The 12,442-nt window shown below is 40.2% G+C and overlaps 1 protein-coding gene across 1 annotated transcript; it reads left to right on the forward strand.

Annotated features, from left to right (window-relative positions):
• Positions 1-340: 340 nt before the first annotated feature.
• Positions 341-8,162, forward strand: LOC119893395 (calcium-independent phospholipase A2-gamma-like). Its single transcript, XM_038705522.1, has 2 exons — positions 341-578; positions 5,861-8,162. The coding sequence occupies exons 1-2, from the start codon at positions 356-358 to the stop codon at positions 6,136-6,138; spliced, it is 501 nt and encodes a 166-aa protein (XP_038561450.1). The 5' UTR covers positions 341-355; the 3' UTR covers positions 6,139-8,162.
• The last annotated feature ends 4,280 nt before the right edge of the window (positions 8,163-12,442 follow it).

Here is a 12,442-nt window from a genome sequence, read left to right on the forward strand (position 1 = left end):
CCTGCGGCCCCTCTGTCTCATGCCTATTCAACAAACCCCACAGCCTCTCCCGTTACTCCCCCACTGCCTTGGGTAGATTATGGATCCAAAGCAAAAGCACTCCTGAGCGGTTGTACAATATCAAAGCCAGTCAGACTGAAACTGTGAGGGAAGAAAGGAAAAAAAAAAAAAAACCATTGGACCTGCACATTGATCTGTTCTTTTTGTTTCGTCAGATGTTCTTCAAAAAATCATCTATTGACTGTTAAAATCTATGAAGTGGTTTTGAAGTTTCACATGCCAATGAATTGGTTTCGCTGACTGTGGTCTTGGCATAAAAAAAAAACATTTACAGCCTGTAAATTGAGTCTCTAACATGGCACTTCTTCTGTTTTGTGCACAGGATGGAGGTCTGCTGATTAACAACCCCACAGCACTGGCTATCCACGAGTGTAAGTGTTTGTGGCCTAACACGCCCTTGGAGTGTGTGGTCTCACTCGGTACGGGCCGCTGTGAAACTCCTGGCAAGAACAGCACCACCTACACAAGCCTAAAAACCAAGCTCACCCACATCATCAGCAGCGCCACAGACACTGAAGGTAAGTGACAAAATGTGGTGCAAAAAAGGTGCATTATGCAATTTGACTTATTTCACAAATATGCCAGACTGTAAATGTAGTAAAGACTACCAATTGATAATAAAAAACCTGTGCTACAAAGTGGAGTTGTGCTGTTGTCCACCAATGTGTCGCTGAGCAAGACACTTAACCCCTAGTTGCTCCAGTGGTGTGCGACATCTGACATTAGTAGCAATTGTAAGTTGCTTTGGATAAAAGCGTCAGCTAAATTAATAAATGTAATGTAAAACTGCTTTACTGCTGTAAAAATGCTTTGCATTATGGGAAGTGTAGGATCTGTCGATTTTTGGAGCTTAACCAATACTAGACACTAAAAGTAAGACCCAATCTCAGCCCCTACTCTTTTAAAATAATTTGTCCCTCGTTAGCACCCCCAACTTTATGGTATAAATGCTCAATATACTAAAATACTAAATATCTGGAGTGCCCCTTTAATTACAATTATAAACACTACTGTAAAATGGGTTACATATGGTTGACTTGATTAACTTCGCATTTTATATGGGAGCTTTCAAAGCAACACCACTGCCACAGTGTCAAAAACATCAGATTATTTTTGTGCGAACAGTCCCAAAAATCATGACATCACATGCCACATCATTAGGAATGGGGATCAAGACTCTGTTCCAAAAGGACCCGGTTCCAAAATTTGTCAAAACCCCAAAATCAATTAGGTTCGAGCTTATCGAGACTTGCCTGCTCTCTGTCGGCTCACACACACACACACACACACAAACACCCACACACCCACACCGGTGTTGTGCCGAGTTTTGCCAGCCTGCCGAGAATTGCATGCACCTCGCGGGTGATAACAGTCATTTATGCTTAGAAAAGAGGTGGATGCAAATCTCGGCAGGTAGCCTACAAAATTTGATCTGCCGAATTATGCATCCACTTCTTTAGGTCCTTTTCAGACACTTTGCTGTGCTCATTGATCAAACGGCGTTATCACCACATATATTTACTATATATTTAATGGTACTTCTACTAAGTGTATTAAAATATTAAAGACGCAAAACCTTCATAAAATATATACAGTGAGGAAAATAAGTGTTTGAACTCCCTGCTATTTTGCAAGTTCTCACACTTAGAAATCATGGAGGGGTCTGAAATTGTCATTGTAGGTGCATGTCCACTGTGAGAGACATAATCTAAAAAAAAAAAAAATCCAGAAATCACAATGTATGATTTTTTAACTATTTATTTGTATGATACAGCTGCAAATAAGTATTTGAACACCTGTCTATCAGCTAGAATTCTGACTCTCAAAGACCTGTTAGTCTGCCTTCAAAATGTCCACCTCCACTCCATTTATTATCCTAAATTAGATGCACCTGTTTGAGGTCGTTAGCTGCATAAAGACACCTGTCCACCCCATACAATCAGTAAGAATCCAACTACTAACATGGCCAAGACCAAAGAGCTGTCCAAAGACACTAGAGACAAAATTGTACACCTCCACAAGGCTGGAAAGGGCTACGGGGAAATTGCCAAGCAGCTTGGTGAAAAAAGGTCCACTGTTGGAGCAATCATTAGAAAATGGAAGAAGCTAAACATGACTGTCAATCTCCCTCGGACTGGGGCTCCATGCAAGATCTCACCTCGTGGGGTCTCAATGATCCTAAGAAAGGTGAGAAATCAGCCCAGAACTACACGGGAGGAGCTGGTCAATGACCTGAAAAGAGCTGGGACCACCGTTTCCAAGGTTACTGTTGGTAATACACTAAGACGTCATGGTTTGAAATCACGCATGGCACGGAAGGTTCCCCTGCTTAAACCAGCACATGTCAAGGCCCATCTTCAGTTTGCCAATGACCATTTGGATGATCCAGAGGAGTCATGGGAGAAAGTCATGTGGTCAGATGAGACCAAAATAGAACTTTTTGGTCATAATTCCACTAACCGTGTTTAGAGGAAGAAGAATGATGAGTACCATCCCAAGAACACCATCCCTACTGTGAAGCATGGGGGTGGTAGCATCATGCTTTGGGGGTGTTTTTCTGCACATGGGACAGGGCGACTGCACTGTATTAAGGAGAGGATGACCGGGGCCATGTATTGCGAGATTTTGGGGAACAACCTCCTTCCCTAAGTTAGAGCATTGAAGATGGGTCTAGGCTGGGTCTTCCAACATGACAATGAAGCACACAGCCAGGATAACCAAGGAGTGACTCTGTAAGAAGCATATCAAGGTTCTGGCGTGGCCTAGCCAGTCTCCAGACCTAAACCCAATAGAGAATCTTTGGAGGGAGCTCAAACTCCGCGTTTCTCAGCGACAGCCCAGAAACCTGACTGATCTAGAGAAGATCTGTGTGGAGGAGTGGGCCAAAATCCCTCCTGCAGTGTGTGCAAACCTGGTGAAAAACTACAGGAAACGTTTGACCTCTGTAATTACAAACAAAGGCTACTGTACCAAATATTAACATTGATTTTCTCAGGTGTTCAAATACTTATTTGCAGCTGTATCATACAAATAAATAGTTAAAAAATCATACATTGTGATTTCTGGATTTTTTTTTTAGATGTCTCTCACAGTGGACATGCACCTACGATGACAATTTCAGACCCCTCCATGATTTCTAAGTGGGAGAACTTGCAAAATAGCAGGGAGTTCAAATACTTATTTTCCTCACTGTACTTAGAATCATTTAACCACTGATGGACCCCACAAAGACTATTATAGCGTTTAAAAGCAGTATTTGGAGGTGTATGCAATTCTCGGCAGGCAGGCAAAACTCGGCATAACACCGGCAGCAGAGCGAGAGGCGGCGCCGTTGTGGTGGCGCGCAGGTGAGGGTTAAGTTGGCTCCAAACTACTATAACGTTAGTTGATGACAGCTACGCTCGTTACTGTAAGTACGTGCAATAAAACCTTTGCAAGTAAAAAGACAATAATTTATCAATACACCTGTCTGTAAGGTAACGTTAAACATGTAGAAATGGTTAATTTAATCATCTCTGTCCTCATCCTATATGTTTAAGACAAGCACAGCTGACGCTAGCTTGGCATTAGCCAAATTTAAAAAAAAAGCTAAATAAAAAGCTGTCTGTCTGGAGAAAAGACTGGTCTGTAGTCTTAAAAACTCAGTTGCTGGCTGAGACAAACCAGCCGCTCGTCCTTCTACCTGGTAACGTTACCTGCAGCCAGCGAGAGAGGAGGAGGGACTGATACAGACTGATGTTGTTCTTTCTAAACATCACTCACTACTTATGATGTCAGATAAAGTTATTGAGTTACTTTGCTGTTGTAAACATTAATGTTGCTGCTCTAGAAACAACATTTAGCTGTAATTAATATATTGAATTAAAAACAACCAGGCAGTTAATATGTACACTTTAATATATGTTTATTTATTGCAAGTGATATATCATCTCAATATAACGTTATTGCACATTGAATATTTTCCTCATACCGTGCAGGCCTACCTCATGCCCGTTGGGTCTGGTCTTACCAAATAACCATCACTAAATAATAGTAAAGTATCCATAGTGGTATCCATAAAGAATCCAATCGTAGCTGTTTCAGCAGTTTCAATAAGGGTATCAATATCAATAAAAATTAAGGATCCCCATCCCTACACATCATCAAAGAGGAACACTGATCAAAAGATGATATCTAACCTAATGTTGCATACCATCTATTTTGGAGTTGTTTGCATTGATTTTGTTATATTTTATATTGTCTGCATTTCACACACTGTAATCACAATGTACAAAGACTTGAATGAATTATGCCCTCTGTTTCTGTGTCATTTCTGGGGGAAGGAATTAGGTTTTTATGTCACCAGTGCAGAAAATCCTGCACTGCAGGTTGACTTTGTTCTGGACATGGGCACCTCTGCTGTGCCTAAATTTGGCTCTGTTCCCTCCCTGTTGCTGCTGCTGTGGTGCAGTGTGTGACCTAGATGCTATTCTGCACTTGTTCCTCCTGTATTTGGGATTAAGCCCTCCCCAGCTCTCTAACGGGCTTTGTTATTTAGAAACATGAGATTAGCAAGTGTTTGTCACAGATTTTCTATTTTTCAAAAAGCTTCCCCCCTGTCTCAGTGTTGACAAGCCTCCTACTTTGTCTTAGGTGTATCAGTATAGCTTGGTTTGTTGTTGTGGACAGATAAGGCTGATAAATCAAGCTCCCGGTGGAGCTTGCTTGTGCTCACTCACAAACTCACTCAGTCATGTTTAGCTGATGTAGTTGCTCTATAGAGTTTCTTTTATTTCCTTACATGCTAGGATGCTAAGAGCTTCGTCAGCATTATAAATACTGGTCTGTAGTCGAAGCTCATGGCAGCTTACTGAACCCACAGGTGTACTGTCAACCATGGCACAGGTTAAAATGTGCTGCAAACTCTGTCATGGGTAAGACGGTCTGAAGTTTTTTAGAAGCTAGCAAAGAGCCAAGACTGCTTTTTATACAGCTGCACTGCAGACAATGAATAAGAGATTGTTTGATTCTTTCTTTTTTTTTTTTTTTAATAACATCCCACTGCCCACATGATAATCAGAGTTTTTAACAATAAGCTCCAAACTTGTTACGCTGAGTCTAGAGCTGCACACTGGTCGCTGATAGGAAAAGGAACTAGCTGCCATTGACTGCAGTAAATGTTATAAAAAGTTTTAATATTAATAGGATAGAGAAATAATTAACCACACACACATCAAGTCTGTCTCATCTCATATCTTACTTTTAACTTTTCAAAATGCGATAATGTAATACATTATATTGACCAGTTCTAAATATCTATGCAATACAAGTCAATAAATCTCCAAATAACCTTTAGGTACATTACTCCTTGTTGAGTTTTGCTCTAGTTGTAATAGCATTCGTGTCTGTCCTCCTGCACTGCTGAACCACTGTGGGAACACAGAGAGAAACAGCCGCTGTCACCTTTTTAGATGCTTCGGGCGTATTTACCATGTGATTGCTACCCGCTGCCTGTTTATATTCATTTGTATGTTGTTGATTTTAAACCTCTGAGACGTAGCATTTGAAAACAAGCATGACAGACAAGCCAGACATTTTCACTTGGCATTACCTCACACCGTCAACCCTGAGTGCTTACTCTCTAAGACGTGTAATGCTGCCACAGCGCTGACAGACAGGTTTGGACTTTGCACGCCCTTCTCAATGTTTGTACAATATTGAAACTATTAGGAAGTTAATTGTGTGTTTATGATTTTTGGTGTGTAAAATGTCATGTTTGTTTTTTGTGCGGCCTCACTTTCACCTCTCTTACTCCCTCCAGAGGTTCACACCATGCTTGACGCCTTCCTTCCTCCCAACACTTATTTCCGCTTCAACCCCTACATGAGCGAAGATATCTCCATGGATGAGAACCGGCACGAAAAGCTCAAGTTGCTGCAGGCTGAGGGTATCCGTTATCTGGAGAGGAACGAGGAGAAGCTGAAGAAGGTCGCCCGCATCCTCACCCAAGAGAAAACCTCCGTCCAGAGGACAGCTGAGTGGGCCAAGCTCAGGGCTGACATGTACAACGGTCTGTCCTTTTACTCCTCCAAGCTTTAGATCTAATACAAACCACCTTTACCTCACTCTTCCTTTATTCTAAATTGCAATGTAATCTTACCATGATTAGTGTGTCATAGTTGTTGCCTTCTTGACCTGTACCTCTGAAGAACATTGTGTAAGTGCACAAGTAGGTAATGTATCTAACATGCCAAACACTACGTCTTCCTCCTCACCTATACTGTATCCGGTTGCCTTTGCAGTTGGCAACACTCAACTTAACATTCAAAGAAGATGTGTCAAATGACACGTGGATTTGGGAACTCCCTAAATAGGGATCCACTGTCAGCTTTGCGTCTTACTTGAAGGAGCCCAAAGCAATAGTTCAACATTTTGGGGAATACGTGTGTGTGTGTGTGTGTGTGTGTGTGTGTGTGTGTGTGTGTGTGTGTGTGTGTGTGTGTGTGTGTGTGTGTGTGTGTGTGTGGTGTGTGTGTGTGTGTGTGTGTGTGTGTGTGTGTGTGTGTGTGTGTGTGTGTGTGTGTGTGTGTGTGTGTCTTGCTCAGTCTTACATGAGAAGATGGATACTACGCACATGTCTGTAGAGTCTGAAAGACTGAAAATTGGGAAACCGCTAGCCTGGCTCTGTCCAAAATCTGCCTACTTAGCTGTTTCCCATTTACAAACTTTATGCGAAGCTAAGGTAACTGGTTACTAGCTCTAGCTACATTTTTACCATACAGATACGAGAGTGGTATCTATCTTATTGTCTAACTTTCGTCAAGAAAGCAAATAAGCATATTTCCTAAAATGTTGAACTATAAATGCTACTGTAGCAAGTAACAGTATTTGCTGACTGTTTTACCAAGTCACCGCTTTTAACCACTTGATTTTGTTTTAAAGATTTGTTATGATGACCGGTATCTGCTCACAAACCTGTGGTTGTTAAGCTAAGTTGCTAGCCTGTAACACTGTAAAACAGTAATTTTAAATAAATTATATTACTTCATTATTTTTCTAATCAAGGCCAATTTGAGCATCTAATGCAAATGACATTTCTCAGTTGTTATGATTTAAAATTTGCACATTGAACAATGCAGCTACTGGTCAACTGTGTAATTGTATGCTGATTATAGTGACATTGGTACATGAGGGCCTAAGTATTACAGTGTTGCATATGTTGTATGTAAATGCATGTCATATTTAAGATTTTACACACAAAGATAAGTAAACATGTAACAAATTGAAAAGACTTAAGTTGCAATGATTTACCTGTAATATTTCACTCTAAAATAAAATAATAATGAAAGCTGGGGTGGGCAATTTATTTCAGAAGCTTTTTTTTTTTTTTTTTTTAAAGCCGGTATCTGTGGCTGTTGCAAGACTGTAGTAAGCACGGCCAATTATTTTATTCGGACAGAATAAAATGATTGGCTGCTGGGCTACCTGTCGCGCATTCCCCCGGCTTTAATAATAATGATAAATATGAAGAGAAAGACCACAGTACGTAAGTATCCAAATGGAGCCTTGATGTCATAAGGATGCAACTTTTATGTATTATTTTAGCCTCCGAGTATTTGAAGTTCACTTATTTGAAACACATCCTTGTGTGCTTGATTGTTTGGTTTTATGGATCCCCCACAGGCTATGCACATTTTTCGCTCTGTCTTCAGTGTGCCCTCTTTCCCTTTGATGCCTCTTCTTAAAAGCCTCTTTCACCCTTTCTACCAAATACTGTGTTTCATTCCCCCCTCTGCTATACTATATAACATTGGTGTAAAAAACAAAACAAATCATGCATTTTTTAGCTGAAGGACTGGTTTAAAACAGATAGATGTGTATTGATTTGTTATGGCTGAAAATTATCGTAATGATATGTACTGCAAAAAAAAATGCACTTGACATTCATTTCCATGCCTAACCTGGTCAGTTACTATAAATGATACAACAATGTCGGTCACTCCCAAAGGACCTGCAGTAAAATGCACACAGATATTACCCAGATTAATTTAATTCCGCTGTTTTCCTGTTGGTCCTGTGTAAAGACTGTTTGAGATTGTATGTAATTAAAAAAACATCACTGCACCTTGCTGCTTCTTGCCTCCTAATTATATGAAGATTATGTGATATTGTGATCTGAGGAAAGCTGATCATCTCAGGAAGTTGGGATGTGCGATAAAATGTTAACTTGTACTCACAACTGCTTCATTATTCCAACAGAGATCTGGACTGATACGCACCCTCACCTTCTTGGTTCAATTTCCAAGGTGCTTTGTTTGATTTACAGCAAATTCTAATTTATAAGATTACGAATCCTGGCACATCTAGAACTGCCAGTGGTTATTTTCCTTCTAACTCATGTTGGTTTGTCTAAGCGTGAAAAGGTAGGGCTGTATTTTTCAGGGGAAGATAATTTTGAAGGATCTTCCCAGAGCTGCCTGTCATAAAAGAGAGGAAGGTGAAATGAGATGAGTGCAAGGCTGTGCTCAAGCACCTGGGTAACATCCCCAGCCGTTGATGGATTGCATTTCCCTCCAGCATAAACACCGTACACTGACACAGCTCTCCACCCAACTGCTTACATGCATGAAAACGCAGCGATGGCCACAGAAGACAGAGGACACAACAAACAGCATCAACAGTGGTCTGAGGAGGAAATGATGTAGGATGTAGGCAGTGCCTATATATTGTTTTATCTGTAATTTAACAGCTTTACAAATGAATAAACAAGTGTACATTGACTTAATACAAAATAATAGAACAAATCAAAAGATTGAGATGATCCAAATATCTGTATGTGATGAAGTACCATCTCTGCCTCTGCAGCTTAAGCCGACATTGAAGAAGAGGAAAACGTCACACTGTGTTTTCCACATGCATGGTTATACTCTGAACCCTGTTATCTTAAGATGTCTGTTTGATTGTTCACTCAGTTAGAAAGATTACATCTTAACAGATCCTGAGCTGGTTCATTCAGAGAGCCAGGAATAAATAATCAATAATACCACTATCATGTGTGATTAAAAAAAAGAAGCTAAAATATGGTCAACACTGTTCTGCAGAAGTCTACAAAAGCAGAGAAACATACAGTACATTTTAGATTCACAAAAGAGTGAAGCTGCTGTTCCCTGACTTAGTGCTGATTTTTCTGACACCAAAGCACCGATGGTGGGTAATCAAGAGGCACTTCTGTACCTCAGTAAAATCATCCTTATTATCTAGCAAGTTAAGTTAAGACATCACATGACAGACACATCTTTCACTAGAGAGACATTTCTCCTCTCAATCAATCAGTCACCGGTATGGCAGCTCAGTGCATCTAATCAGCGGAGCAAGCAGCACATTGAGTTTCAATGCTGCTTTCCAGGGAGTCCTGGGTATTTCTATAATAAAACAAACAACAGGACAATTTAAAGACATCAAACAGTCTGTTGATGAACACTCTGTTATCAAGCGTTGCTTGTAGACTGTGGACCAGTTAGCGGCACTGTTATACTGAAGGCTGCTCTTCATTGCAGCAGTCCTGTCTACAGAGATTTCCAGGAGATGTGGGTCCCACCTCTTTGCTGCTAACCTTGTGTTGCCACGATCAAAACAGTGCTGTCAAGTGTCCAATGTGACTCACAGATGTACAGCTGAACGATTTTGAATCTAATTGCAGTTATTTTGACTGATACTGCAATTGCGGTATATTAGAGGGAATGATCATTTTTGCATAATTATTCTCATTTTCAAGCAAAAACACAATTATGGTGTGATTTTTGCAAGGACCAAAAAAGATGATATGTAGGACAGAACATCTCTGCAGCACAACAATATTTAAATTAAAATGGTATTTTGACACACATTTCACATTTAACAAGTATTGCATCCCCTGCGATTTGAAAATTTCTGTAGGCCATATTGCAATTTATCTACGATTTTAATTAAGTCCTACACAGACATCCCTGTCAATATGGATACTTTCATTCTGTCCTTGCCAGCTGTTTGCAGATGTTTGTCTTCAATCTTTATGTGGTCCTTCAGAGCCTGGCCTGTCATGCGACGTGTAGCTCTTGTGATCACTTGTTGAAGGAAGCTGGTCTAAACCTGTAGTGTTGTGAGCCAGACTTCCACCGTTTGATAGGGACTTTTTATGAATGCCTTTGCTTTTCTTATTGCACTCAAATCACCTGCTAACTTTAGACCTTTTAGTCTTTAGTCTTATGCAGCTTTCACTATAGGCAAGTATCTAGTGTCGTACATGATACACAAACAAAAAGACCTGCTTGTAGATACGAACTGTACTTAAACACTAAGCACACTACTTCTCTGCTTGTCTTTACTTAGCCACTGAAGCAGATTTGTTGGCCCTTAAAACTTGATAATTTGATCCAGTAGTTTCTTTCAGAGCAAATTCATATTCTGACACAGAAATGAGGAAAGGTCAAACCCTGAGATGTGGTCATTAAAAACACATTACCGGGTTTAAATGGAGAGCCCTGAGTAATTGGTGTGGTAAAAACACAGTTATTGTAATAGCAGCCAAACTTGTCAACAGAAAAAACAGTCTGAATCTCAGCCAATTTGACAGTGATTCAGCATAGTCTTCAGTGATGAGCAATGAGACGGTGCAAAACGCTTCAGTTCGTTATACAGGCATTGCAAATTGAATAATTATTGTATTACTGTTGTTGGAAATGCAAAAATGGGAAGAAATCAAATAAATGCACAAGATTTGAACTGTAAAAAACAACAGCTTTGCCTGTGATTCAGATGAATAATAGTTGTAAAACATGTTACCTACTGAAACACAGGTGCTCCATATCTGGTCACTGTGCTGTATATAGTAGATTCATGTCACGATTTTGCCCCCTGTGTGTTAACACGGTTAAGTAGCCAGTAAAGCCTGCTCCCACTCAATATAGAAAAGTCATAATGTAATTACACAGCAGACTGAGAGAGGAAATACATCCTCCCCTGATGTAAACGGATCTGACTCATGAACTTGTCCCCCGGCAGTAATCACATCAATAATTTGATTTCTTTTGCACCTTTGGCCAAACCTCCAGACTCTGAATATAAATATATCTCTTCAATCCATGTTGGGAACAGATCTCGAGGAGGTTTTGACAGGTACTGTGTTCTTCCATCTTTGTTGATATGTAACAACTGTTTATCCTTGAGGTGGCTGGGACTCAACTGCACCTCACAATTAGCTGCTGCATATAAACCCAGCTCATTAGCACTTAATTAGTTTTGGGATGAGCAGCAGATATCGAGATAAGATATTAGGAGTTTAACTGCAAAATATGATTGCCACCTTTGGAAAAAGTGACAGACAAACAAGTGATAGAAAAACAAATCCACACAGTTTGAACAAAATAAATAATTTGCCTTAAACTGTCATAAACTGTTACATGCCGGATACACAACATTGTAAATACAGTTCTTTTTGTTCACAATAATAAAACAAACATATGGCAGTGATATTGTTTAAGACTGTTGTGTTTTGATGCAAATTCTGACTATGAGCTTGCTGATCTGTGTTGAAGCTTTGTTAGTTAATCATCACCTCTGCTGGGAGCGAGTCATTTTATGGCCGGCTTGCTGGTGCTGAATCTGTTATGAAGTTTGTTCTGAAAAGAGTCAAATTATATAACACAAAATCAGTGAGGAAAACAGGCCCAACAGACCCAGTGCTGATTATGTCTCTCCCACACAATAGCCATGCCTGAAGTTTTGTATCTCAGTGAGCAGAGGATTTCAAGGGGGCACTGCAGTAATAGGCACGATAATTGGAGTTACCAGTGAGGCAGAGACGACGTCTTCTCTGGTGAGTTTTTTGCATTTCAACACAAAGATCTGGCGAGATTCACTTTGTAACTTTGCAAGTCTCCATGGTGCTGTATCCGTGAACTTATGAAAATCCCTCAGAGCATTTTAGGGATAATATGCATGGGGGAAATTAAGAGAATATTTTAATGAGATTCAAGACGTATGCAGACATATCTGGAGGCAGTCTGAAATGGGAGGCAAGGACAATTACAATACTTCCCAGTGTGGCACTATATGCAGATGTGGGTAAGAATCCCCATGTCCCCTCTGGTTGATGATGAGGGAATCTGGTGCATTTGACTCTGGGGGATTATGTCCAGCAAATGACCTTGGCTGCATGTCAACCTCTGTCTTTCTTCACATTGTAAAATATACTGTTACACAAAGCAGAAATGTCTTTGGAAACACTTCACAAATACATACAGAAGACTTGAAGAGTGAAGACAAGTGAATGAGTGTCTGGGTGGGGGATAATGGATTTTAGGGGTCATTAAGTTAATTTCTTTTGACATCTTATGATGAACTGCATCTTGGTTTATTTCCAAAT

Source organism: Micropterus salmoides, unplaced genomic scaffold (assembly GCF_014851395.1).
Source record: "Micropterus salmoides isolate LMB-PRFRI ecotype aquatic unplaced genomic scaffold, ASM1485139v1 Ms_hic_scaffold_8, whole genome shotgun sequence".
NCBI classification, from domain to species: domain Eukaryota; kingdom Metazoa; phylum Chordata; class Actinopteri; order Centrarchiformes; family Centrarchidae; genus Micropterus; species Micropterus salmoides.